The 27,517-nt window shown below is 46.7% G+C and overlaps 9 protein-coding genes across 14 annotated transcripts; 4 read left to right on the top strand and 5 right to left on the bottom strand.

The window, feature by feature from the left end:
- Positions 1–1,191: 1,191 nt before the first annotated feature.
- Positions 1,192–1,713, top strand: FOXG_21829 (uncharacterized protein; the record flags this gene model as incomplete). The annotated part of the gene is made up of 3 exons (XM_018402198.1): positions 1,192–1,283; positions 1,416–1,526; positions 1,647–1,713. The coding sequence occupies 3 exons, from the start codon at positions 1,192–1,194 to the stop codon at positions 1,711–1,713; spliced, it is 270 nt and encodes an 89-aa protein (XP_018254951.1).
- A 430-nt stretch (positions 1,714–2,143) lies between these two features.
- On the bottom strand, positions 2,144–2,810 carry FOXG_14920 (uncharacterized protein). The gene has a single exon (XM_018394986.1). The coding sequence runs from the start codon at positions 2,606–2,608 to the stop codon at positions 2,207–2,209; it is 402 nt and encodes a 133-aa protein (XP_018254950.1). The 5' UTR covers positions 2,609–2,810; the 3' UTR covers positions 2,144–2,206.
- A 172-nt stretch (positions 2,811–2,982) lies between these two features.
- FOXG_14919 (uncharacterized protein) lies at positions 2,983–3,318 on the bottom strand (the record flags this gene model as incomplete). The annotated part of the gene is made up of 1 exon (XM_018394985.1): positions 2,983–3,318. One exon carries the CDS (start codon positions 3,316–3,318, stop codon positions 2,983–2,985), a length of 336 nt encoding a protein of 111 aa, XP_018254949.1.
- A 44-nt stretch (positions 3,319–3,362) lies between these two features.
- On the top strand, positions 3,363–4,365 carry FOXG_14918 (uncharacterized protein). The gene has a single exon (XM_018394984.1). The coding sequence runs from the start codon at positions 3,588–3,590 to the stop codon at positions 4,185–4,187; it is 600 nt and encodes a 199-aa protein (XP_018254948.1). The 5' UTR covers positions 3,363–3,587; the 3' UTR covers positions 4,188–4,365.
- Positions 4,366–4,675: 310 nt separating this feature from the next.
- On the bottom strand, positions 4,676–7,521 carry FOXG_14917 (uncharacterized protein). The gene is made up of 2 exons (XM_018394983.1): positions 5,357–7,521; positions 4,676–5,299 (listed from the first exon to the last, which is right to left on the bottom strand). The coding sequence occupies exon 1, from the start codon at positions 6,986–6,988 to the stop codon at positions 5,426–5,428; it is 1,563 nt and encodes a 520-aa protein (XP_018254947.1). The 5' UTR covers positions 6,989–7,521; the 3' UTR covers positions 4,676–5,299; positions 5,357–5,425.
- A 671-nt stretch (positions 7,522–8,192) lies between these two features.
- Positions 8,193–10,011, bottom strand: FOXG_14916 (uncharacterized protein). Of its 2 annotated transcripts, XM_018394981.1 has the most exons (3): positions 9,897–10,011; positions 8,360–9,839; positions 8,193–8,309 (listed from the first exon to the last, which is right to left on the bottom strand). In XM_018394981.1, exons 1-3 carry the CDS (start codon positions 9,947–9,949, stop codon positions 8,277–8,279), a joined length of 1,566 nt encoding a protein of 521 aa, XP_018254945.1. In that variant the 5' UTR covers positions 9,950–10,011; the 3' UTR covers positions 8,193–8,276. The 2 variants fall into 2 exon arrangements, with proteins under 2 accessions (XP_018254945.1, XP_018254946.1); XM_018394982.1 differs by having other exon boundaries at positions 8,360–9,964.
- Positions 10,012–10,306: 295 nt separating this feature from the next.
- On the top strand, positions 10,307–12,322 carry FOXG_21828 (CAMK protein kinase). 3 transcript variants are annotated; one of them, XM_018402195.1, is made up of 4 exons: positions 10,307–10,749; positions 10,799–11,005; positions 11,060–11,703; positions 11,761–12,322. In XM_018402195.1, the coding sequence occupies exons 1-4, from the start codon at positions 10,465–10,467 to the stop codon at positions 11,993–11,995; spliced, it is 1,371 nt and encodes a 456-aa protein (XP_018254942.1). In that variant the 5' UTR covers positions 10,307–10,464; the 3' UTR covers positions 11,996–12,322. The 3 variants fall into 3 exon arrangements, with proteins under 3 accessions (XP_018254942.1, XP_018254943.1, XP_018254944.1); XM_018402196.1 differs by having other exon boundaries at positions 11,060–12,322; XM_018402197.1 differs by having other exon boundaries at positions 10,307–11,005.
- A 3,888-nt stretch (positions 12,323–16,210) lies between these two features.
- Positions 16,211–18,379, top strand: FOXG_14913 (uncharacterized protein). The gene has a single exon (XM_018394980.1). The coding sequence runs from the start codon at positions 16,296–16,298 to the stop codon at positions 18,270–18,272; it is 1,977 nt and encodes a 658-aa protein (XP_018254941.1). The 5' UTR covers positions 16,211–16,295; the 3' UTR covers positions 18,273–18,379.
- Positions 18,380–20,951: 2,572 nt separating this feature from the next.
- FOXG_14912 (uncharacterized protein) lies at positions 20,952–23,541 on the bottom strand. Of its 3 annotated transcripts, none has more exons than XM_018394978.1 (2): positions 23,459–23,541; positions 20,952–23,400 (listed from the first exon to the last, which is right to left on the bottom strand). In XM_018394978.1, the coding sequence occupies exon 2, from the start codon at positions 21,765–21,767 to the stop codon at positions 21,045–21,047; it is 723 nt and encodes a 240-aa protein (XP_018254939.1). In that variant the 5' UTR covers positions 21,768–23,400; positions 23,459–23,541; the 3' UTR covers positions 20,952–21,044. The 3 variants fall into 3 exon arrangements, with proteins under 3 accessions (XP_018254939.1, XP_018254940.1, XP_018254938.1); XM_018394979.1 differs by having other exon boundaries at positions 20,955–21,986; positions 22,061–23,541; XM_018394977.1 differs by having other exon boundaries at positions 20,955–22,018; positions 22,071–23,541.
- Positions 23,542–27,517: the final 3,976 nt, after the last annotated feature.

The raw sequence follows: 27,517 nt of genomic DNA, 5'->3' as shown, positions 1-27,517 counted from the left end.
CTGTATCGTAAGTGGTAAGAGGGGGAGGCATTTTTTGGGTTAATAATGACTCTGACGGTCAGGAATAACTATGAATAACTTCTACATCAAATACAACGTCAGCATCATCGATTTGAACCGTAATTGAGCCCCCAACTAGTTCCTCAGTAGTTAGATGCATTCTCAACCATTCCACAATGTCGGATTTATTCCCTTGCGTTGAAATCTTCTTCCGGCCGGCCAATTCCTTCAACTGGGGGACTTTCATGCGTTTGAGGACGTAAATGAGGGTATCATCATCGAAATACTCGTCATGACCGAAAGAGAGCTCCTCCTCATCAGACAGCCGGTCCACAAGCTCTTCTGGCTTAATAAATATATCGCCGGCAGTCTCCCAGCCTATAGAGTCAAATTATTAATCCCTTTAATGGAAATCTCATGATCCTGACTACCGTCAGGTCTTGTAGTAATACCGGCTTGAAGGAACGAGCCTGATATTACTTCCTGCTGTGTTTTTATCTGGTCCCAAGCTTTCTTGACTATCCAAGTTGTCATGATCCTTCGATCTTTCACAGACCACTCAGTCTTACCATTTCTCTCTTCTTCTAACTCATATATTCATCTCTTCGCAGTAATACTGCTTAAACAGCTTATTCATTGTAGTATCAAGTGGTTGAAGAAGGCTTGTACAGCCTGCAGGGATCAACGCCGTAGTAATAAGCTGTTTTTTAACTTCCTCCATTACACCCTCTGTAAGGTGGAATGAGGCAGCATCCATCACCAAAAGGAAGTCCGTGAACGGTGACTTTACAGTTGAGAGATCTTCCTTTATCCAGCGCTGGAATAATTCCTCGTTATTATATACATGCTCATTGTATATCACAGTAATCCCTGGAGCATAGAGATCACCCTTATCATTAAAAATCCTTCCTTTGTCGCCTGCTGAGCCTTTAAATATGATTGTAGGGCCCAGCCGGCATTCGCCGTCGCCGAAGATGTATAAGGTTGCTGTTGCCTGCCTCTTTTCCCACCCACTTCGGGCCGTTTTTACGGAGACCGTTCTAGAACCAAGTATATCTCAAGTGCTTTGGGAGTCAGTTGAGTAGGGTATAGGCGTCTCATCAACATTTAAAATATACCGGTATATAAAGCGTCTTCTAGGCGATTGAAGGATATCCTCAATTTCCATTTTGGCCAATGCTGTCGGTTTTAATGGCGATAGTTGTTCCCCGTGTTGTACGCCACATATCTCGCGATATGCCTGTTGGAGATCACAAGTGTGAGGCGACCAAGGCGGTGGCAAGGTGTGGAAGAAGGAGGGACATTCTACAAGAGATCGTGCTTGTACATAAACAGTGGTTCCCCTGCTGCACCTTTTAGATGAATCAAGCAACAAGCATCTTCTCATTTCAACAGCTTTTGAAGCCGTCTTTTAGCGCGCTTGGCGACAACATCTCCGGCGTGTCGTATTTTCAAGGTCGCCCGTGTTTCTTGGGTGTTCTCAGCATTGTGGATATGATAGCCCGTGATGGGCAGGATATGCTTTTGTATGGATGGGTATCAGGAAATGAGTTTCCCCTGAACTGACCGTTAAATCCTGATTAGGTTAGTACGCTGACCGCGAAAATCGAAAAGCCAATTTTAGCTAACCCGATGGCTTTGACTAGCGCCTCCAACACAGGGTATAGAATCTTGCTTAGGTATTCGTCAATGATCCTTGCTACCCCCGTGTAAAGCTGCAAAAGCATATCAACTCGTCCATTCTGTCTAGCAGTCTCCGTTGCTAATGTAGCTGCGTTACTATTAGTCTGGTCTGAATAGAGCGAGCTTGGCATACCAGTGATTGTGTAGCATATTCTGCTCTTGTTGCCTTCCAGATATGACTCTGTGCTTTGCGGCCTGTGGTTGTCATCTCATGATGCTATGTATGTTATCTTGATATGTTATCTTCCTTTTTTAGTCGCTTGACGTGCTAATGGACCGGACGGAAGGGTACAATCCCACTCTTTCATCTTTACAGCTGCTTTGTAGCTTAAGTATGATTTCCGGAGCTTGCTTGCCGAAACTGGTGTAGCATTGGGGGCGCATAGGTCTATTTCAAAGTTCCTAAGTACTTTCTCTAGGGAATTTATCTGCGATAGGACAATACATCGGTTTTCTCTAGCTCGAAACAACGCGCACGAAACAATTCAAAGTCCGAAAATTGAGCAGGGGTTACCCAACTCATCTAAATCTCGCCTGAAAGGGCTGCTTTGTCCGCCTCACGAGCCTTCACTCCAACCACAAGCGCTTGCAGGTTCTTAGCGCCATGGTATCGTTTCGACAGTCTTACCGCATGAAACGGAACTTGTTTCCATTGGGGATTCATCAAGTTGGCTCTGCCGCGTTTGTCGAAATAGATGTAGACCCGGTCTGAAAGCCCCGTGTAACCGACATGGAATGTCTCGCCCCTCAGCCGAACTTTTGGAACATTGAGATTGGCGGAGCGACGTCTAGGGCGGTTGGATTTGGACTCGTGGTGCAAGACAGTCGGGACCGCTACCGTACCTTTAGGTTTCTCCGTAGTCATCTTGTCCGAGTTGACAATCAACAATTGGATAGTTTTGGGTCGAATAAGCGAAGGCTTCATGTAGGAGAGGGGTCATGGCCAAAGGTTTGATATAAGTTGAAAATGGAGCAATCACTGGCCCATGAATATCTCACCCATTTGACGGAGTGAATGCCGATCTCTGGGTCTAAGTACTTCGGAAATAATATTTGCGACTTTGGATCTCGGCAGATGGGTAAAGTTATCATAATCTGATACGAACTGAGGTTGATAAGAGGTTGTAGACTGGATGACAACGGCCTGATTTTTGTGGCAGGACAATCTACCCAACCTTCGGATGACAAAACCCCCTCATACATTTAAGCCCCCACTTCCGGCAACCCCGTAAGGCTGACGTTTCATTTTAATTTGATGCTAGTACATAGATATCTACACTTTCTTGCAAGTAGCTATCTTCAGTCAACAGGGCTCATCATTGGGATCGCTAGCCTTGGATCATCTTTGCCGACGGGATAGCGAATAGCGTCCGAGTGCTTTGGTTTCGTTGTCTGGCGCCAAAATAACTGGCTTCGATGAAGCAACATGGCGATTTTCCGGAGGACCAGGGAGCGAAGTCCACCTAACGACGCCTGCATGGTAGCACCTGCGTAGTTCGTCCGTGGTGTTCTCCAGGCAGCGGTATATTGTACACAGAAACCGATACTCTGGACATAGGGTGCACGATTAGAGGAGCATTCTAATTGGTTAGAAGAATAGCAACCCTGACTAGGGTATCCACCGCGGGGCACCATGGTTGTTGACTGAATGTCTCGTGGTCAGGCTGAATAGCTGTTCTCCCGCCCAAAACACGAACAACTTATTGACGCAGCCCGCAAGCACTCTACCCAAAGTCAAATGGACCCAGTTATCTTTAATTTCGACCACCCAAAGGATATATACCCAACCTTACAAAGATGCAGCGTCGCAAGCGTCGGAACAAGCACGACTCTCCATCTAGCTCCTCTATAACAATTGGCCGAACGTCTAGCTGTTTCATACATGGCTCTCCAGAACACAGAGTATGCAGGCCGAGGGTATGATGATCTTGCTATCGTCCTCATCGAGCCTAGCGATCGAGAAGACTGGCTATCCCACGACGACATCATGGCTGATAAAGATCACCCCTCGACTATGCGCTACCTCGACAATTCACTTCAGTTGGCGTTCCGCGGGAAAAGAGATTTCCGTAACACTATCGTTCTTGATACGAGGCCTTTCCGAAGCCGCAAAATCAAAAAAGGCGAAGCCGAATATAAAAGAAAAGAAAACAACGCCGCCGCATACGCTGCGCTTGAAGATTCGCTCGATATCCTACGCCCCAAAATCATTGTCGTCTGTAATTGTGATCACAGCTCGGTGGAAGATGGGTTGCCACCATATTTATGCACATCGGTTGAGAGAGCCGGCGAGACCGAGCTTGTGCACGGGCCAAATTCTGTGTAATTTGGCACAGCGAGCCTTTGTTACAGTAGTAGTAGTAGTACGCTGTGAAGTCCTAGAGCACTGTCATCTACGTGGTTGGCACGGGCCTTCGTGGAAAAAAAAGCGGCGCATTTCGCGTTCTCAGTTTACAGGCCCAGATGGAAATGCGCCGCATTTCCAGAGGGGAAATTCGGGGTAAGAAAATGGAGATTCTGATTGGTGCAGAAGAGGAAACGCGCATTTCTGGTCTACATTCTTGAGTAGGACAGCGTTAAATCAACTCTACACCATGGCAATAATCAACTCTACTAGGTTTAAAGTGGGTCAATAAAATCAACTCTACGAGAGTTGATTTTGGACTGTAGTACTAGGAGGGTTTGCGCGAGTTTGCTTCAGCCCCTACTTACCTAAGACTCGGAAGCACGGGAAATCAGGAGGCAGCCTTCGGAGATAGCCGATATCAACTCACGACTGTCCAGCTATGGCTGCCATGTGCCGAAATGACGCACTAATACAGTCCGTTCCGCGGTCAGCTGTAGAAACAGCTGAAAGGAACAGATCAAGTTGTTCAAGTGAATCAGACACAAGCAATTCATCTCTCAAAGTTTAGATGTTTTGCAGTATGCAAAGGTTGCTTTCAATGCTCTGACTTCTGCAATCACTCTACATTTCCATGATTCCATGAATGGCGGTTCCAATCGGCGTTAGCTCTGAGGAATTGCCGTAAGAGTTGGTCGTTGACGGCGTTTTCAGTAACAGATAAGAGGATCGAGGCGTTGCTCATTTGATTGTTGAAGTAGCCTTGAGGCTGGTGTCCGTTGTTATTTATCTACACTTTGTGGGCCAAAAGTGGACTTGTGGTAAATATCGTTATGCCTAAACCGAGGTAACCGAGAAACCGTAGCCCTACCATCGTTTTGCAGCGACGGGCCTAGATGATGAAAGCCCGCTTTGGTCAATGACGTGATAGGAATACTTACTTCTGTATATCCTTGGCAGGGATGCGATAGGCGGTTGGGCTCTCATGATTAATAGCCGCTATTTGAGCGATAATTTGGTGCTGGAAATGCACTGCTTATGCTAAGACGATTCCTGCCCGGGATAAATCTCTAGAAACGTTTCAGCCCTCCTCAATGAGGTTGAAAATAAATTAGCTCTTGCCAGACTTGCCAAGTCTGACTTGGCAGTTGGGCAAACTCCTCGACACCCTGCATGGCTAGACCGGGCTGCTTTGGTACCTTCAAAGATCCTCAAGCTTCTTGCATCCCGCTGTAGGGTCAGGGTACGTAGTACGGAAATAAGATCACGGCGCTACCGCATGCTTAGCAGACGAAACTGAGTCAACTGTCAGAGTAGTGGGCCTCTTACAGGGTTGGAAGGAACGACCGCTCTGCTGCGGTGTAAACCTAAAGGATGATTGCTCCTGGTTTTGCTCCTTCACCCGCCTCCTTCAGGTAGAATATTCTCTAGGCTCCTTAGAACCTCGATGACTGGCATGTCCTTTGTTCCTGCGCTCGCCTTCTCCCGCTCCTCACGTTGTCGAAGTCGTAGGGCACTAACACTAAGGACCTTATCCGCTTCTTTGCCCGCAACCAGAACCCGCTGCTCGAGCCTGTGAACGTTGTCGGCAAGTTGGTCGACCTGAAACTCGAGTGACGACTGAATAGTCCGCAACCTTGATTCTGTCTCAGACCGAACAGCGTCGAATGATGCTGTCTCGTCTGCCAGGAATCCTCTGATCTTGCCTTCGTCGGGATCTAATAGATCAAAGTCTGGTAGAACAATACGCCCAGTCTCGCCTTCGGAGAAGAGAGGCGATTGCTCAGGCGGTGGTTTTCGTATTGCTTGCCATGCCTTCTTCTCATCTTGTAATCTTTTGATGTTGATTACCAGTTTGGCCAGTTTCTCGTCCAACTCCATGTTTCTGGGGTTGGGCCTCAACACTACAGGAACTTTTGGCGCGTCATCTTCTCGACTAAACCAGTCTGAGAACTCAGATCGAGCCGCAAAGTCTTTTAGCAGTTGGTCTTGAATAGCACGAGTACCAAAAATAGCATTAGAATTCGGTGTGCCATGAGGAGGCTCCCTTGCCAGAGCGCGCTCGCAACACCAGGTCAACAGTTGTTTCATACGCCGAGGCTCTGTCGAGCCTTCGGCTTCAATGTGTTTGTAAAAATCCGCCGGGTTGACCTCCCGGTGGGGTATTGCTGTTTGGCCGTTCTCGATCAAAGAGCTCGCCCTTCTTCCACGGTTACCCAAACTGCTCCGCCTGTTGCTATTGCCCCCCTTCTTCCGCATCTCCTTGTTTCTGTTAATGATGGGCGTATCACTCATAGGCAGAGCAATTGTGGCTGACTGCACAGGCGGTTTGCGTTGCGGCGATTTATTCCAGTCCGGAGGCGGTCTAGGAGGTTTTGCGCGGGATTCGCGTTTCTTAGGCGTTTCCTTGACATGGGAGGTTGGCGCTGCGTCAGGTACTGGTTCTGGTTGGGGTTTAGGCTCGGGTTCTGGTATGGATGCTGGTGCTGGTTGAGGAGCCTCTTCCCCCTGTGCTTCCCCAGATCGTCTCGTGCTCCTCCTGGTTGATGGTCTCTTAGGGACGTTGATTTCTCGCTCAACCGACGCGTTAACACTCGCTTTTTGTCTGCTGCTCTTCCTCGTCATGGGCTGTGTCGTCGCGTTCGTTTCTTTCTCGGGCGGCTCCTCTTCCACAATCGTTCCATTAGTCGTCGGTGCCTTAGCAGCGCGTTGCTTCGCCGCAGGTCGTCCATTTGTAGGCTTCTTCACTGGTTCCGCCTTTGGCTCTGGCACTGCTTCAGGCTTCGGTTCATCTGTCTTGTCCGTCTTAATTCTCTTCGATTTTCGCACAAATACGAAGTCAGCGTCGTGCTCATAATCTGTCGCCGCCGCTGCAGCGAGACGCTTGCTCAACCGTCGCCCGTGCTCGTTGCTCATGCTAATTACTGGAAGCGGCCGCCGAGTCGTCACTAGAGTAGTCATGGGTGGCGCATTCGGGACCGTTGACGATGTGGTTTTAGATTCCCGAGGTCGTGATGCCGGGAAGTTGTCGGTGCGGTGCGGTACGGTCGGTGGTGGACGCGCTGAAACTGTCGCGCAGGGTCAAAGAGGCGCGTCACGTCGTGATTTACGTGCTCTCAATGATTAACAAAATGCTGCTCAAAACGTTCAAATGCTGTCGCAATGCAATTCGTGATGTCGGTCAGTTTGCGGCTTCGTAGATGGAGGTTTGCGGTTCGCGACGTGATTCGCGAACTGTATCTCTTCAATTGTCGAAAGGTTCCCGAAAGTACCTTAAATTGGCGGCTGGGAATTGTTGGATACGCGAGTAGGGTTGATGTCCAATTAAAATAGGGTTAATTTTCGCGCTTTAGGATCAATCTAGTCCCCAGGAGCTCGTCCTTCTTCTTCTGTCTCTGTTCTGTCCTTTTAGGTGTTGTTAGATACGCACGAATACGATGGGGTGAGTGTATCCAAGTGTGGACCAGAATGTTGTGATGTTATTGATCGTCGACTTGATTCTTTGATCAGTCTGTCAAAGAGGGGTTTCACCCCTCTGTTGGATACAAGAATAATATTGCAATAAGGGAAGTGGAGCCCATTCCCAGCCGCCAATCAAACAGGTGTTTTCCCTGCCACCCTGTATTGACATATCCGGGGATCCACAAAATACATGTTTCTTTTATCGAGGCACTATCACTAATGCGCTATTTTATTTGGGCACCTAGGTGCCCATGTATTGGCCGCCGCCGCAGAGTCAAACATGTGCGAGTGCGGGTGCGCATCAGAGACAGTGGAGCTCTCTTGGGTGGCCTGGATGAATAGCGGGGAAGAGAAGACAGCTTAGCGTAGCCACCGGCCCTATGAGATCCGTACTCCCGGGCGTAATAAATACTGATACTGATACTGATACTGATGCGTTCACGGGCCGGATTCGATGGAATTTAGTGAAATACAAGATGGGACGCGTGCACGGACGACCTAGCAACGTGCACGGGCTAGTTTCTGAGTAATTGAACGGGTTACTAGCACGACTGCGCACAGTAGGGCAACTGGAATGTGATTGTTGGAAAGGGTAGTTGCTAGACAGCTTTTTGCAACGCGGTCGGTGGCTGGGTGGACGAAGGGTGCAGCCACTCAATGAGATTGACGATGTGAACGACATGAGGGAAGGCATTGGCATGGACTGGTGTTGAACATTTCTTTTTATTACTATGCGGCTTTTTATACAAATTCAATTGATACTATCTATCTTGCGAACCCACTGATACTAAACATATAAAGTGTTGAGTTTGATGAGAACCTGTCGTTTGTTAGCCACATGCCGATCATGAGGAATTAAAGCAAACTCACCTTCTCAATGTATCTCACACCAACCTGAATACCATCCTCATCCTCAAACTCACTTTGGTCACCAAAGTCACTATTGTCGGGGTCGAGGCATGTCAAGCATGTCTGAACAACGTCCGCATACTTGTCTCCCATGCATGACGACAGTTTCTCCCGAGCTAGGAGAAGCAAATGACCGGCCGCCGAAGTTCGAACGAATCGCAATGTCTCCTGCTGAGAGAGCTCCGTCGGCAGATCAAAAGCGTCCGAGAGCATTGGCTTTTCTCCTTTTGAGTCGTAAGAAATGAAACTACGCCATAGACCGATCTCGAGCAAGCAGACCCCCAGACTGTAGATGTCATGCTGCATTATGTACTCGGCCTCTGGGTTCAATCCCTGCCTCGATGGATGGCGGTAGAGGCCTTTCTCCACGCTATCATCTCCGAGACGTCTAGTTCTTCCGTCTTCTTTCCGGAAACTGTCAAATCCAGCGAGAAACACGCTCAGGGAGGCGTCTTCGGATGACTGAAAAGCCAGAAATGCACCCGGATGCACGTTTTTGTGAACGAACCCGAAGGTATGCACATAGTTGATCGACTTGACTAGGTCACGGGCCATGTCAAACCGTCGTGAGAGTGAGCCGGGAGGGTCGTTGAGGAGAACGTCACGCAGGCTCCGAGGAGTCGACAATTGTTGAGGCACTCGAAAGACCACTGTGAAGGTGATGTGCTTCACACCGTGGGCTTCCGTCTTCTCCGAGAAAAAGCCCTTGCATTGGAGAAGCCCAAATGTTTTTGGTTCGTCATGTTGAAGTCGTCTTGCGAGATTTCGGACATCCTTCTTGGCGATCTGGTAGTGACTTGGCTCGTATGGGTCTAGAATATTGAGGATGTAGACCCCAGATTGGTCAAGACTAGGATCGGCCTGTTTGACCAATTTCAAATGGGAGAAAGGAATGACACAAGTGATCATGCCGGGAAAATCGGATGGTAGGGTGAGGCTGGGGGCCTCTGAAGAGGGTTCCTGATGGCTAGCCCGGATCGCCAATGTTGATGGAATCGAAACTGCGACGCCTGAGTGACCATCGCGTAATTCCAGATCAAGTTGTCGATCAGCCATTCTCAGAATCAAGAACCAGCTTGCATCGGCTTGCTTCTGCCAGATCTCCAGATCCCTGATGGCTTCATCGATGCTCTTCTTCTTGAAGCCGTACTTCCAAGGCCTTGCGATTATTCCCTCGGGATGACCATGAGTGGTGGGCGCTCCAGGAGTAGAGCAACGGCTGAGGATATTCTTGACCGTCAAGAGCTTCTCCTGTAGGACCAAGAGTGTTCTCCAATGCAACTCCTGGTGATCCTCATCCATTTTTGTCTGGATGCGCCTGAAGAAGTTCAGCTGTTCCGAGCAGCGAAGCCAGGCATTCTCCACTCGTAGAATTCGCTCCTCGAACTCATCGCCAGCATGCCTGATTGCGGAGCAAAGCTTCTTGATTTCTTTGCCGTACCTGGTTCCAGTGTTTAGCAGCCAGTTCAAATCTAACCCATACTATCAATGGCCTTACTTCAGACATAGGTCCAGTGTCGCCACGATGGCAAGGGCAAGTTCAACAGTCATGGTTGTTGTTGATGCTGGAAAGGACGGGGAAGGAAAAAGAACGTGGTGCCGGCGTTCCGGCGGGGCTTTTGAGATGGGCAAGAACAGTCACCAGCTGAACGCCTAGCAAGGGTCATTTTGGTTATAATTAGGCATCAAACAGCACTCTCAGGTGTGGCGTAGTCATTTCGGTCAGTAGCTATGTCTTGGGGGGCGGGATGAGCGATGCTATGGGGGCTGTGTCAGGATGAAGACCTATCACAGCTCCCAAGATCCCTGCAGGCTGAAGGCGGCTGAATCAGGCTGGCGCTTCGCAACAATAATAAGCAAAACTAGTTATAAATAGTAATAAAGCTGAGGGGTAAATCACGCAAAGAAGCTTTTTTTTAGCATCTCTCACGAAGGAGATCAACCGAAGCGGCACGCTGCGGCGAGCGCGCCCGTCTATAAATCAGTTCGGCGGATCATCTACCCACGTTTTTTTCTATAGTTGGTTGCTCAACTCAACTCTACGCGTGCTTTCGAGTTGAAGACGTATGCAATCTTATGCACAAAACCTACACCTGGAGGCCAGTTTCGAGAGAGACGCGAATGGCCAACAGAGGACGACCCACACAGCAAGCTCACCATCATTGATGCAGGGGACATGGATCCGGAAGAGAAAAATCGGCAAGGGCGGCTTTGGCATCGTATGGCTTGAGAATCACTTGGACAGCTCGAGAGCCGTTGCAGTGCGGGCTGTCAAGCAGATCCGGAAGTCCAGTCTGTCTAACAGACCTGAACGCGAGCTTCAGGTGATAGCCAAGTTCTCACAAGAGCCGGTACGTAGATGATTCGTATTTCTCAGCTGATTGCTTATGATGGTGACAGCCTTTCATTACCTGCTACGGCTGGTACGAGAACAACGATTCTCTCTTCATCGCGATGGAGTTTTGTGAGCATGGAGACTTGAGTCAGTATCTGGATGATCGTGGGGCATTGCCCGAAACTACAGCACAAAGTATCATCCATCAAGTACTGGAAGGCTTGGTGTCTATGCATAAAAACAACTACGCACATCGAGACTTGAAACCATTGGTACCGCGACCCTAAACTTCATTCTCGACTGTTACTGACGTACCCGGGTGCTAGAACCTTCTCATCACGAATATGGAGCCCCTAACGGTCAAGATTACTGATTTCGGCTTCAGTAAACGAGCTCATGACCAGTCTGGCTATTCTACTCTCCTCGGAACACCGGGCTTCATCGCTCCAGAGGTTGAGCTGGCATATGACGGCTCTGGGCGAGTACAAGACATCAGTCCTTTCCCTGTTGACATGTGGTGCCTAGGGGAAACAATGGCTCATATAGTTACTAATAGCTCTTGTTTCAACGACTCGAACACGTTTCGGGACTACCGTACAGGCACTATCCCCTTCCCAACCAAGGAATTTGAAAAAGAGGCGATCACAGCAGAAGCCATCGACTTTGTGCGCTCATTGATGAAGATAGACCCCTCTAGCAGAATGACGGCGCAAGAAGCAACAGAGCATAAATGGATGAGGAGTGGATCAAAGTCACTGATCAATTCGACCTCTGTCAAGCTGGATGAGCCATCCGCGGCCTGGACTGGGGCTAGAAAGCCTGCCCCCGGACAAACGGCGGCGAAGAATGTGTTAGGTGGCACCGTAATTCGCCAAAATGGGACTCCTGAAGCAGGAAAGACAATTTGGGAGAGATTGCGAGGCGCCGTATCAGGAACCTTTGTCCCAGAGCCTGGGCAAACTCGGCCAGTGTGAGTTGATGTCTTGATGTCTAAACGAAAACAAATAGCTAACAAAGCATTCCCTAGCGCAAAACCCAATGACACCGAGAATCACAACAGTGCCTGGACGGAGACTTCTACATCTGCATTTGACGACAGCTATAGCTCTCATTCTTCGCCGCCCCCCGTCAGAGAACCCAGTCCGGTTGAAGAAAGGAGCTGGAGCCAAGAGGCATCGGATGGTGCAGACAGATTTCATGATTACTTGCATGGAGATGACTACGGCAGTACTGGCTTCTATGGTTCAGGGACGTTTGACTAAAGGCAAGAGGAAAACTAGGGAGCTCTAGGAAGAAAGTTATACCACAATCTGGAGGCTATATATTGGAATTACATGTTCTCATTTAAGAGCTGCTTCCTGTGTCTGTTCGTGCTTCCTCAGGGGGTAGTAGCAAACGTGTATTTCAAGCTGGGGACAAGATGTCGGGAACGACTGTAAATACCTCAATGTGCTTGCCGAGAATCGGCAATCCAGCGGGGGATCAGCACTTAGACTTTCCGGACCATAGCACGAACTCCTGATCTGGTATAGCTCAGTTGGGGATCTGTATGCCTAGATAACTTGAAAATCCTTTTTTTTCGTCTCAGATCAACGTTCCTGTTGTATTACGGGGTTGATGTTGAACAGGTGCTGGGGCCTCACGTGCAAGCAGGGATACTTTAAGATTACAGCCGAAATGGTAAACCTCTTGAGGGGCAGATTTCAACAGAACACAAGATCAATACACCAATTCACATCAATGAACCGAATACACGTAATGTCTGACAGTTGAAAGGATCGACCTCGGGGGCCGTCGGAGAATAGAGTGCCCTTGACCGTTACATTTTCCTATTTTGGACTAGTAAACCTTTGGTGTGAGCGTTACATCTTCCTGATCGGGTTAGCCCGTTCTCACTGCCAAAAATCTCAATGTCTTGAGTGAAATCAGCAAATTTCACTTGTTTTTGGTCTATAAGGGGATTCTTATTAGAAGAGCTTCCTTCTGTGTAATTGGTATACTCTACCGATACAAATTAAGATCATCTATATATGTCCGAGTTCTTTTCTGCTATTAGCAGGGCATAAAATTGCAGGGACGCAGAGTATTGATAACCAAACCAATATATCGTCTCGTAACATGGACACTAGACTCAATCAGGCATAATATCCTCACCATTTTCCATAAAGGGCAAACTTACTATAGCAAGGTAATTAATACTATACTGCTATGTTAATTAATATATTAAATTAAGAGAGCATTAAATTTAGCTAGTATTAGAGAGGAGGACTTAGATAACTAATTATCTAAAAAGCAAAGACTTTCGAGGCCACACTATGCTCACTTTTCGTCTAGGTACCCTCAAATCAAGGTTGTCAGTTGGTTAATTTATAACTTATAAAATATTTGGTAGGCGTCGCGCTCGGCCGAATAGTTTAATAAATCGCTAGTTAATTAACCACTAACTCTTTTAGACCTATTGGAAGAGCGAAGAACACGACTGAGAGAGAATTGCTTTGAGTTATTGAGATACTGGATAAACCTTGGTTGCGAATGTGGTTGGAGCAAAATAAGCACAGAACATGGAATCATAGGACATTGAATATTATAGAACATAGCATCACGGGATAGTCCCGCACGCATCTAGACAAGCCGTACGAGAGAGAGTTCGTCATCCGCCGTTATCGGACCCTGCGCGTCCTTATGCGTTGCCATCAGCACTCCCAGATCTCCTTGGGCCGTCTCGTTCGCCTGGCTTTTCGTGGGAATGAACTTCGCCAGGCCTACTCGCCGAAACTTCCTCTCCTGTTGTCCTGTCGCTTGGACCACCAGCGCATACGCCGTATCAAGAAAGAGCGCGGAGCACAGCAAGGCGACATCGACGTCGAAGGCCGCAAAACCAGCGGCCGTCTACATCATTATTCCAGCTCCAGATTCAACTGAAAGAGGACTTTGACGCGTCTTGATTGGGCCATTACCCCTGTTTATGTTCCTCTTTCACTTGAAAGCGGGTACTTGACGAAACTGCCGCGACTCCACTTTCAGCCACGGCGGGGGCGCTTAATTGTCTCATTGGCGCTCTACTTCTGATCCTGGACGATTCTCATAGAGTTTGAGGCGATAGCGCAAAGCTTTATAACATTTGTAATAACGTAGTTCATAAGCGAGTTGGCCAGCATACTGTGCAGCTAACAATAGCTTACCCTATAGCATTCCAAAGGTTAAATAAATTAGCTAAAAATTAAATAAAAAGTGTTCCTAAAATAGTATAGTTAACTTTATTAGAAAGTATTTTTTAAAGATTTTTAAGTATTTTAGATTATATAGAAAACCTTAAAATACAGTGTATTTTACAGTGTAAATAGACTTTAAAGTTTATAGCTACGTAGGATTTTTTTTAAAAATCTAAGAAAATTAATATAGCTTACTTTAGGACTTATATATACACTATCCAAATCTTAGCTATTTTAAATCTAATTTGAATTTATAAGAATTATTTAAAAAATAGCTTTTAAGGTGAAAAGCATGCTGGCCAACTCGCTTGTGAACTACGTTATAATTAAAGTTTAATTACAGACTTCCACGCAAACAGCGCGTTGAAGACGCGCGCCTAGGTCAGGCTCAAATTTCATAGAGAGCATAATCCTTAGGAATATTCAAGCTCCCAAAGGCAGCTCTTAGTAAACGAAAAAAAAAAATTTAGGCTTAAATAGTGATGGAAATGCCGGAGCTGCAGCTAGGGAGCAGTCCTCACGGCCGGGCCGGAGTCATCAACCCAAACGAGACGACACCATGGCTCCGACATACTCGCTGGCCTGACCTATTCCGTAATCGATCACTCGAAATTATCACTACATCAGCTTACGGAAGACCCAGCCTCGCTTATAATTTGGTTGCGATTGAACTGACGATTCATCACTAAAAATGATCTGAAGAAGTCAGCAGTTCAGTGGAACATTCCCGAGCGGCATCCATCCGCCAACTTCAAAACGACGAACCTCCAACAATTCATCTAAATCTTCCTTCCAAGCTTGACACCATAAGACCGCTGTCGCTCGGTTTCTTTAGATAGCGGTATTCTTTGCATAGCCCTCTATTTGCGACCGTAATGGAGGCGTATAACTCGGCGTATTGTTGTTCGTGAGATGTGACCACCTAAGAAGTTGACAAGCTTTTCATATGTGATGCGACGGTCGCGTTTGAGTGAAATTAATACATACCGAAACTGCTGAACTGTGAGTTTTCGAGGACACCCAGAGCACAGATCTTGGTAAATTGTCCAGTGTTTGGTGAATTTTCCAGCGTTGAACAATATTCGAGATCGTTTGTGGTGAACATCTTGCCTCGCGAGCGACATCCCGCAATGACCTCCCGCTCTCTACCGCCTGCACAATAAGAGCTTTAACTGTATCATTAAACTCATGGTTTCTTTGTCAATTTACGCATAAAATAGATAAAATTCCATTCTTTTGCGGCATGATTTGTCAATGTTTTGGACGAATTTACAATTGAGGATCAGTCTGATTTTATCTGGTGGATTACATATTGGTGGGGCAGCGTCCAGAGACTTTTGGACCCTAATTTTATCTAGTCTGTGCAGAATCACTGGATGTCCAAGTCGCGTAGCTACTCGAGATAAGTTATTTCCAAGTGCATATGCGAGATACATATAAATTATAGGTATATATTCCTATGTATTAACTTATATTTAAGATTTATCTTTTTTTACTATAATAAGGGCTTATTAAATGCGATTGCCATGATATGCGCTACTGATATAGCTGACAACGAGAAAAGCATCCTCAGCCTTACGGAAGAGCCTCATAGAAGCCCTCAATCAATTGCCTTTCTCGTCACTGACACCTTGGCATATTTGCTGTAGGTGCAGCAACGCAACTGCATATCTAATCATAGTGTAAAGCCAGAACAGACTGCGTGCTTAGGCCCTCTCCAATTCCCCCGCAGATAATCCCGAAACACATATCACAAACTCCACATAACCATCGCTCTGGGCACTCTCTGAGGCCCTTACCATCGCGCTTATGGTTCTCTACGAGTATTGGACTGTTTTCGTTTTGGGCCCAAAGTCTGCCCCTAATAATACGTCCTTCTGTTCTCTCAAGTTTTTTACGCGACCTAAGCGTGAATAAAGGCTTGAATGGAGGCGCGTGGCTTCACTAGCGTTATTCGGCGAGTCTAGACTTAGAGGACCCCTGGCTCTTCCCCCTGTGTTGCCAGACACTATTGATTTTCAACTCTCAGCTGAAAGCCAATGCTAGCCTGATACGGAAATGATTAGCACTACCTCAGATGCCCACCAATTATGGAACACTATTTTAGTAATCGCCTGTTAAGTGGCATTAAGATATCCATTTACACCGAGGGAAATACCAGCTTGTATAAGGATATCGCGCGAAGATATTACTGCAACTAAGCGGCGAAGTAGCGGAAAGGACGGAATTATAGTCTGCAGGGCAGGTTGAGCCAAGAGGATATTCCCCTCGTTCACTTTCTCCCTGTTTCCAGTTCGTAAACTCGGTTCAGTTAAGCATAAGCCTTAGCCTTCCAAGCCTCTCCCGCAAGATGATCGAATCAACTTCATCGTTCATCAAATCGTCGATACCCTTGTACCATAATGCGGCCAAGTCAATTATCTTCAAATGCGCCGAGTTGCTTATGGGTATTTTTATCTTCAAGCTCTTCTCCTTAATTGCTGCCCGATCAAATCAATTCACATCATACCTTATGTTCACTGAAGATTACATTCAACGAACTCTCTACATTACATCTCGAGGTTTATCGCGTGCAGGATTGGTCGTACTTGCCTTTAGTCTTCTCAACATCGTCTTGGGACTTTATGGTACACTCCTCTGGGCGCTGGATTCCCCGGGTTATATCTTCCGAGCATCGAATGTGACAATCGCCGATTACCAGCACCAGCGAAACGAGAATCCTAGCTATATTGTCCAGCTCTCTCTCGACTCGGGCCAACTGCAAGATGTGGAAAAGAAGATTCCACAAATTATTGGCGCTGACCTGTTCGTCCCAGGCCTCAACTACACACTCACTGGCCGAGTGACCAATAACGACCTGCCAGAGGTCGTGGCGCCTGCAAGAGAGAGAGGGGTTGGTGCGCGCATCTGGCTTGATAGTGATGGCTTGTCTGTGTCTCCAGATACTGGCTCCATGGTACCTCCTAACTCCGCCCTTGACGGCAAAACTTTCGAGCCTTGCTGGCTCTTTGATAACGGATCTGCCGCCTGGAATTGCACATTCAATAATGTCTTCTCCACCAGCCTCATCGCAACTGCAGCCGGTAAACCCGAGATCCACTGGAATAATGCAACGGATACAGTTTTAGACTCGAGATACATGTTGCCCAACAGAGAGGATAACATCTGGTTCTCTCTGGGTGGAGGTGGTGGCTCCGCTCTCATGAACCAAGTCTTTACCATTACCAAAGAGAAGAGACGCCATACTTTCAGCCAGTCTACTTTCAAAGCCACCATGTTGACAACTGTTGGGACACCTTTTGCCAGGGAAGAAGTTACTGATCTTGTTCAACGAACTTGGAGTGCCAATGAGACTGAAAGAAAGAATCCGCTTGCCGGTCGGATTGTGGACAGTATGATGAATGCACAGGGCCGAAAGGTAAGCTATCAATTCGGCGCCAATACAGCCGACAATGGCAATAAGTCTGCATTGCAAAGTAACTGGGGATTTTATACTGCGGAGTCTAATGGGACGACTATGTACTCTCTCATCAGTATCACCACCACGAATATCACCCTCATCAGGTCCGAGACCCTTTCTGACGCACCAAAGCCTTTTGAGAAATGTGAGAGATCGAACTTCCAGAATGAGGCTTTTGGTGGAAAGGTCACTCGCACTGATTGTGCTGGATCCAGACCTGCCAGGGGCAAACCTGGATTCTTTGGTCAAGTTGACACAGCAGCTGTCATGGTTGCTTACGGCCTTGGCAATGGACGGTCCAATATCAGTGCGCAGTCGCTTAACAACGATGTTTTGACATGGATTAGGAATAATTCCGAGACTCTCGAATCTCTTCTCGTCGCAAGAGCATATACTGTCAGCATCGATCCGTCTCTTGTGCAGATCACCGTTGACAAGCTTACGGTGGCTATGTCTCACCTCCAAGTTGTTCTGAGCTGTCTGGCCCTACTACTCGCCATCGTTCTCTGGCTGGGCCTCATGATCTTTGCAGATGCGCACTGGGCCAGCTCTCTCATGGCAAACTTGATCAACACAACATCAGAGCCAAGGAAGACCAAGCCTGGATATATTCTACGCACGCCTGATGTAGCACTACAGTCTGGAGGCCAGAAGAAGAAGTTTCTGGCAGTGGATGGCAAGATGGTCACTTTATACAATCCGACTTCCATTCCAATGCAGCAACCGACGGCGAGTCCAGCACCATACATGGAGGACGCTAATAACTACATGGAGGCGGGGGCTTGTCAAGCGGGTTACGATGGGCCAATTGCTGCAAGAGAGGGTTTGCTGTCAGGCCATAAACAGAGCTATGCGAATGCACGATAGGTTTTGGGGGGTTATGGTTATCGGATATCCAGCATGAAAGAAAGAAATTTGCATTCTTGGTTTGAAGGCAAGTTATACAGCATTCCTCGTTTTTCCAATTCACCTTTGCTATTCTCTACTACTTATTACTAAACTTAATTAAAGACTACTTATTTAATAAGAAATAATTTATAACTCTTAATTTTAAATCTACTTATAACCTTATTTAAATTAAAAAAGCTAATAAATAAAATAAAATATACACTATTTAAATATTTAATTATATCTTTTAGATTAACTAATATACCTATAATATTCTGATATATAATTATAAATATACTTTAAGAATACTTAATATTTTTATAGTTTACTACCTAGATAATATCCTTATCTTCTCTAATATAAAAAAAGAGCATATAAAACATATCTATAAGATATTAAAAGTATTATAAGATAGTAACATACTTATTAAACTAATAAAAAGTTATTTCTATTAATTTAAGGTAACTTACCTATGATATAAAATCTTATGTAATAAGATAAGAATAAATAAATAGAAAATCACTATAATAGCTAAATAGAAAGCCCTAATATTAATCAAAGAAATATAATCCTTCTTAGGATTTACTAACTACTATTAATAATTTATTAAGAACTTTAATAAAATTACTATCTTACTTATAAAAATTACTAAAAAGGATAGATAATTTAAATAGACTAAGGAAGCATAACGTGTGTGATAAGCGAGTGTCACAGACAAGCGAGCGTCACAAAAATCCTAGCCCTTGACTTTGAAATTACTATAAAAACCTCACAAACTATCTAATTAGATAAAGCTACTCACTATACTCTTCCTCGGATATCTCTATTACCACCTGACAGGCCCTTGCATTATGCCCGACCTTGCGGCATACACCACAACGCCGACCACCCGGTCGCGCCGACCTTCCTTGACCACCACATTTCGATGATTCTGCTACTACCTGCGTATCAACATCCATCTGATCAATTGCTTGTGATGCTTCCTCTACAGTCATTACCCCTCCTTTCTGTAATCTAGTCCTTTTTGTCCTTCGGCGCCGGCTTAGTATCTTATTTGCATCTCGAAGATTTCGGAGCTCACTTCTTAATAAGATAACCTCATGCATAACTACCTTTGTTGCTTTAGTATTTGACTTTAAAGCTTTAATTATTGACTCTGGGGAGCTGCTTTTATGCCTTCTGATTCGCTTTTTAAGGTATTCAGACTGAGATTGGGCCTCGTTTGCTGTCTTTGGGGTCTTTGAAACCCATGGTGTTAATGGTTGACTAACCTCCCCGGGGGGTGTTGGAGTCCGTAGCTGCACATTAAGCTTTGAGATGATATTTTCCGGGTTAAAAGGAGCAAGCCCGGCTCCTTTAAAACCTCCCTTAATATTGCTTTCTGTAAAAGTGGCTTGAAAAGCGGCATAAAAGGCAGAAAAGAACTCAGTCTTGGAAAGACGGGTTACAGAGCATCTGATCAGATGCTCTATTTGTCGCCCATATGCCTGTTTCAGCGGCCCAAAGCACCCAACATCAAGAGGCTGAAGTAGGTGAGATGCATGAGCCGGCATGCAGGGCGTTATAATCTTGTTCTTCTTATAATATCTCTCAAAATCGGCCGAGTGGTGGCTTTCGTGGCCATCAAGGATCAGAAGACGATAGGGACCAGTTGATCGGTTAGTTGTAGACCGATCAAAGTGCTTTAGCCACTCAAGACCCAGTTGGTTATTTGTCCATCCATTTTGGCTTGTTGCAATAACCCAATCGCCCGGGAGGTCGCATTCTCGGTACCAATTCGCAAGGTGATATTGGCCTGCACCAATAATAAACGGCGCGATTGATTGACCTTCCGCATTAATCGCCTCGATCACTGTAATCCATTCTCGATTTCCAGGCTGCACTGCCTTAGGTCTTCCTTGTTTTTCTGAACCTGTGATAACCATTCCGGCCATAATAATGCCCATCATAAAGCCGGTCTCATCAAAGTTCCAGATATCATCTGATCGGATACCATATTTCGCGATTGTGTTCTGTACGAGCCTAAAACAGCCGCTAATAATAGATGGATCTTCGCATTTAGCCCTCTGATAGTCATATTTCCGAAATAAACGCGTCTTGAGCTCTGGTTGTCGCTTCACGAAGTTATGAGCCCAGCGCTTACCGACAGGTGACGCGTCGCGGTCGGCAAGCAGAGAATTGGCCATTTCTTCCACAAAACGGAGTCGCGAAGGGAATCCTCGCGAACCTAGGTCAAGAATGAATTGAATTATTATCTGTTCTTCTAGATCAGATAGTTTCCTTGACTTTGGGATAAAATCGCATCGGGATTGAATGCCATTCTGGCGGCGACGTAGCTTCCAATAGTCAACCTCATAGATATTCGCAGCACGTCGGAGGCTTAATTTAGGGTCATTTTGAAGGGCTTGAAGTGCAAGAAGGATTCTAGCTTCATCTAATGATTGAGACATACTTGGTGGTTGAGAAGTATCTGATCAGATGGAAATGTTGTAGGGTGAGGGATTTTTGGTGCATATGCTTGTCTGGTGCACATGCTTATCAACCATGTTAGCTTTATTTAATATCTAGTTTATAATATCTCTGATATAGCAGGAAAGCAAAGATAATATTAGGATAGCATATTAGGATAGGTAATTTTGTTTGCACTTGCTTAGAACTTAGGGGAATTAGGAGCTGGGCATGCATTACACTGCCAAGGATTATTATTATTCAAGATATGGATACTACTCTTAAGTAAACCATCCGTAATAATTACAGCATTAAAACAAAGACTGCCAACAGGACACTTGCGAAACTCGGCGCAAGCGTCGACCCAGCACCATTACCGCTGCAGCCGTCATCATCACCACCGTCACCATTATCGCCGTCACCGCCTCCACTTCGACCCTTACGCTTGCAAAGCGTGTTTCCCTGATCGCTGTCTCCACTTGCAGAGGTAATTGTTGGTTGCAGTTGGAATGTCTCTGTGGGATCGTCGTTATCATTGTCTGTCTTGGTGGGACTGTCGTTGTCGTTTGTCTCGGTAGGTTTGTTGTTATCGTCGTTACCGCCGCTGCCCTTGCCCTTGGAGCAGAATCCGTCGCTGGTGCAGGTTTCCCCGCTATTGCAATAGCTGCCATCGCTGCAACAAACAGCGCTATTTGGGATGCAATATTTGCCGCAAAGCTGTCTACCGGTGCCGCAACCAGCTGCCTCTCCAGTGCAGATTTCGCCCTTAGGGCAGCATCCATCGTCAGTACAGTATTTTCCCGCTTCGCAGTAAGACCCCTCGCTCGCAGAGCAGCATTCTCCTGAGCCAGCAATGCAGGATCCGCCGCAGTCGATCTCGGAAGAAGAGCAAGAGGCGGGTAAAGCCAACGAGATGCTGCCTATGCCTGCGAAGTCGCGGTTTAATGTGCCCTTTCGGCCAGAGAAGCCAGTCAGGTTCGCCGTTGCAAGCCCTAAAAGGGCGAGAAAGAAGAGAAAATGTGCCATGTTCTTGAGTGAATGAGAGAAATAGAGAGACGATCCAGTATAGCTCGGCGCAGATAGGAGGGATGGCAGAACAAGACTTCGTAGCTCGACTTAGTCGGCGAGGTGCCAGGGACTTTATACTTCTGACGAACGGTCAATATTCGCCTGGCTCGTTGGATCTTTGTAACGACGAAAAATCTGCCTTGGCTGAAAGATCGCCATTAAGGCCTGAGCAATACTCTTAAATTTGCGTACATGTTGGTTAGTGGGGCCTATGCAGATCAGAAGATGCTTGATTTTAGACTCTACCGTACTAGGACTAACTCGGGTCTCTAAGCATGACCTAAAGCAATCGTGGCCTGCCCTTTATCTGCTTTTAGAATCGTGGCTTGACCGACCGTTTCAGCAAGTACAGGTCATCCGGAAAATTAAAGCCATTTTGGAACTAAAGGATTTGCCGAAAGAAAAGCCAACGCTTACAATATTCGCTGAAATGGGTTATAAATTCTATCGACTTTGTTAAAGCGGCCCAAGTGTGTGACATGCAGGCAAAACAGGTCACAAGTGTGATGAGATTATGTCACGAGGCGTTATCAGGGTTCGCAGACGGCTTGAAGTTAAGGGACCCTTGAAAATATGCATTTTTCAGCTCGGCGGGTCACCCGAAAGTGCCTCGCGCTAGGGAGCAGGGGTCCATAGCCTAAACTAAGACCATGTTTTATTACCTGCTTGGTTTTTACTCCAAAGAGGCATAAGCCGGTCGATAGTTACTCCGAGGGTAAGACGCAGAAATTTTGATATTGTTCCTGTGACATGAACGTCTTGCACATGGAGATCAACCTTCGCGTATTGACAGGTCGCCCGGCCACAAGATCGGAAACAGCTGATGCCCATGATGGTAGTGGCAAGTTTCCTACCAGCAGAGATGACAATGCTTGTCAATCGCGAGTCTTGCATGGGTACTAGCACTTGTCCATGGAACACCAACCAAAGAATGCCACTGAGGCACAGCACTTGAAAGACAAGACCAAATGAAAGGAAGACGAGGAAGGCGCTTTGGATTTGTCTCGAAATATCTCTTGAGGTGGTAGTGTAGCGGTCCTGTGCTAAGAGGCCTGCTTGTTGTTAATCGTTGCCCTTGTAGTTGCACCCGGACAAATCGGTGTCCCTAGATGGATGTTGTGACATTCTTATCGTATTTCCTAATTACATGGAGAAAGATTTCACAAGATGTAAGTGAGATTTCGCAGTTGACAAGGTTTTACTAGAACTATGAAAGGATCTTCTTTTCTGCTGCTTTTACCTTTGCTTGGGGAGCTCAGCTGCAGAAATGGAAAATTGAAAGCCTGACAACTGATTCAAATGTACTGTTCAGTGTTAGCCTGGGTAGACTGACCTTTTCTGGTTATGGGATTTCTAGAGTGCGCCAAATTCGATAATTCCCAGCCATCAGAAAGCCCAATGCACAAGGAGAAGTTGAACTGGAATGATAGCACAGAACTTGTCTTGTTTACAGTTTGTATCTCAACAAAAACCCGGAATTTATCATTAGATCAGTATGTGGAACCAGCACCATATGGTAAGGTACGGCAGACGCTCAGCAGCAACGTAGGAGATCTTTGACGAGATATGACTTACTGATGATTGTGGCTTCCTGCGCAGTGTCAGCAAGTTCAATTTGTTCAATCGTGATTAGATAAGGGGATAGACACGGATCCTATGATAGGGCAGAGTCAGCGACCCTACCAATAAGCCGATATGAATCTTCAACAAGGCTTCCGAAAGTGCCAGAACTGTATTATTATATTTAAGTACCTTATCTAGGGAAGGAGATAACTAAGGACTATATATACCTATAAACCTCTTCTTAAAAATGAGGATTTAAACCATTAAAGGCCTTATAATAGAGCCAGCTAAGGAAACATAACTAAATACAGAGAATAACTATAGAAAAAGTATAAGTTATAAATCTAATTGTTGAATACTGGTGAAAATGAGACCGGCTAACCGGCTGACCGAACTACCGGTCAGAGAGCTGTCTCAGCACTGTAACAACCTCTTAGATAGGTCATTACTGAACAGATAGAAATAGGGTTCCAGCCCAACTATCGGACAGAGAGTGGAATACACACAATAGACCCCTATATCTGACAATTAAGAGTCTCACTGCCTCAACCAACTTTAATACCTTGAAGAACCCTCTTTCTTATAAATAATGTTCCTATCTAAGCCCCAAAAGGAAGGTCTTACGGCTACCCTCTCTAAATCTGAGGACTTCCTCAACTGGGAGCATGAATTCCTCCTTCAGGCCCATCGTCTTGGTCTTCAACAGCATCTCAAGAGCAAGACATTCCTTGGAGACGAACCAACTATCCCGGATATAAGAAAACGCAGATATACGAAGACCGCTACAGCCCAACGAACAATCCGGTCTCATACCGCCGAATCCCAAGACGGCACCCCAGACGACATTCAGGAAACGGTGAATGGAACATGGTCTATCTCTGACCTTACAGACCAAGGCCAGAAGATCTTCCAGCAGGATTTAACCTTTTATCAGCTACAAGAGAAGGTTTTCGAAAAACAGAAAAACGCTCTTGGAACCCTTCAGGACTGGGTTATCCGTACGGTCTCCCCTAGCTTGATTCAAACCTGCTGTCAGTCACACGAATCAATATACGAATGGCACTGGAACCTTCGTGCCCGGTGCGGAAGGACCGAGGAAGATGAAACGAAGGATGCCAGAAATAGGTATCTTACATTACTAAAAACTGCCCCAAAGACGGTCAGCCAAGCTGCATTCAAGTGGCTAGATCAATGGGAAGAGGCAATGGCGAAAGGGCGACAACGAGAGGTCCCTGAAACGCTCCACAACAGTGCATGGGCCTGGGACTTCTTCAATGTAACCACACACATCCTGCCTAGCTGGACTGCCTCGTACAAAATCTCTTCAAAGACTCTATTACAAAATAGGGCCCTCTCATACCGAGATGTAGGGAACGCCTTCCGAAATGAGCTCCAAGATGCAGAGGCCATGAAGGGCCGAGTGGCCCGCGGTGCGTTTTCTGCGAGCTATGCTGGGGAGGACCCCCAGGATGATGAAGGGGACGCCCACATCATTGAAGGTCAGTACCCGTCTTCGAAGAAGGGAGAAAGAAAACGCCAGAGGTCTCCTGAGAAGAGACAGGAATGCCCGGCGTGTGGACTACCCCACGAACTTACGAAATGCTTCTATGTCTTTCCAAATCAGGCATGGAAGGGATTCAAACCCCGAGAGAAAATCCAACAGAAAGTGAAAGAAGCTCTCGAGGAAGACTCGGACCTGCAGGCCCAGGTAAAGTCCCTCACAAGGAAAAAGGCCAGAACCTCAAGCACCAGAAACCCAAAACAAGCAACGAAGGAAGAGAACTCAGATCAATGACTATACCAGAGACCTATTGCCAAAGTCAAGGCCACATTCATAACACAGAGGGATGATTATCCCCTACGGAACTCCGTAATCCTTGACCCTGGAGCCACTATCTCAATCACGAATAGCCCCGATAGACTAGCCAAACTTCAACCGGCTATTCCAGGCGACTGTATCTGGGCTGGAGACCGAAAACTGCTCATCTTAGGCTACGGAACTATGACTGTTAGGCTCACAAGAACTCGAGCCCTGTTGCTCGAAGATGTGGCCTACTGCCCTCGACTCCTTACGACTCTAGTCTCCCTACGCCAACTGCGAAGGAAAGGTCTCTATTGGGACAACCGGCACGACCCAACGATCCTTCGATGGCTCGATCGAACTCTTGCATGCCCAGTTCAAGACATATATGGTCAATACGTCATTGAATATCAACCAGTAGCTATAACCCCAGCAGCTTTGACAGCCCATAAATTCAACTCTTATAGCAAGAGGGCCCCTTTGACAGGAGAAGCTATCCGCTGGCACAGCCGCCTAGGGCATCCGGGACCACAAGCCCTTGAACACTTGGTCTCAGCCTCTCAGGGGGTGCGAATTCGAGGTCCAACCACTGCTGAATGCGATGCCTGTGGCCTATCGAAGGTCAAGAGGCAGGTCAGACGGGCCCCAAGGCAGCAGCCCGGTCAGGCCGCCGGTGAACGTATTGCTGTTGACTTTCATGACTACGAAGAAGGCATAGACGGTTACACCTCACAGATGTTACTGACATGCCGAGCCACCGGATACATTTGGGATTACTATCTTACAGCCCGAACGGCAGATGCTATTATCACGGCCTTCAAAGCCTTTCTAGGTCATATGGAACGGCAACACAGCCTCAAGGTCAGATTTATCGAATGCGATAATGAGATCACGGAGGTCAAGCCGAAGGTCGGAGGCTTCCTGAGAGATAGAGCAATTATCCTCGAGCCCTCAGCACCGCACACACAAGCCCAAAATGGCGGCGCCGAACGCTCAGGGGGTGTGATCAAGGATAAAGAAAGGGCTATGCGGACAGGAGCCAAGCTTCCACATCAGTTATGGCCAGAAATCGGAAGGACAGCGGTTTATCTATACAATCGCACGCCTAGCTACAGGTCAGGCTGGAAGACCCCATATGATCAACTACACACAGCATCAGCCAAACTCAGAGGGATTCCACAACCGAAGAAACAGCCGGATCAGACACATCTACGAGCATTCGGCTGTAAGGCCTATGCAATGACCTCAGAAGCCCAACAGAAGGTTAATCGTAAAATGCGACTTAAGCCTAAAGGCTGGATCGGCTTCTTAGTCGGCTATAGGTCCTCGAACATCTATAGGATCTGGATCCCTACAATCAACCGGATAGTTAACACTCGAGATGTCATATTTAATGAAGATGAGATCTGCAACGGAGACTGGGAACAATTTAAGGACGACCTTCTTGAAGCTGATCTTAGCGAAATAGCCAAGTTCGCACAAGAGTCTGCCCTTCCAGATCAAGACAGCCTTGAAGAACTAGAAGCTGAAGACTCCTTCGAAATAACCCTTCCAATAGGCGCTCTGACCGACGATGAAGGAACCCAACTGGGGGAAGCCGACGAAACAGTCGAACACATCGGCGGTCCGTATACAACGGCAAAATTTGTCCCTTTTCCAACGCCACCAGAGTCGCCGCCATCAGCCCTTCTAGTACATTCTATCCAAACGCTCCATCAAGGAGTTCAACCTACAATCGAGACGAATGAAGGTACAACAACAGTTCCTTGGCAGGCAGCCTTCATAGCCGGAGCAAAGACCCCTCTACAGACCTCAATCGAACGGGCGCTCCGTCAGGGGAGGAATATGCACCGAAGCAACCTGCCGCCGCCCCCAAGGAAACACCAAGATCTTATAGATCATCCATTTGGAAAGCTCTTTCAAAAGGCCGAAGAAGATCACCTTCAAAGTCATAAGGAAATGAAGTCTTGGACTGAGATACGAGCTAAAGACCCTCGAGCCTCTGAACAGCAGGTCCTCAGCTGTATGTGGGTGTATGTCTATAAGTTTGATAAACATGGCCGCTTCCAGAAGTGCAAGGCACGGCTAGTGGTCAGAGGAGACCAACAAGCTAAAGGGAGGCTGCAAGAGACATATGCAGCTACCCTAGCCGGAAGATCCTTTCGAACCCTGATAGCGATAGCAGCCAAATTCGACCTAGAAATGGTCCAATACGATGTGGTCAACGCATTCGTACACGCCCCAATCAATCAGGATATCTTCATGCATATGCCTCCGGGGTATAAGAAAGCAGGGACCATTCTGCAGCTAAACAAAGCTCTACATGGGTTACGAGTCTCTCCCT

The sequence above is a fragment of the Fusarium oxysporum genome, chromosome 3 (genome assembly GCF_000149955.1).
Source record: "Fusarium oxysporum f. sp. lycopersici 4287 chromosome 3, whole genome shotgun sequence".
In the NCBI taxonomy this organism is placed as follows: Eukaryota; Fungi; Ascomycota; class Sordariomycetes; order Hypocreales; family Nectriaceae; genus Fusarium; species Fusarium oxysporum.
This window is presented reverse-complemented; position numbering and strand designations above follow the sequence as displayed.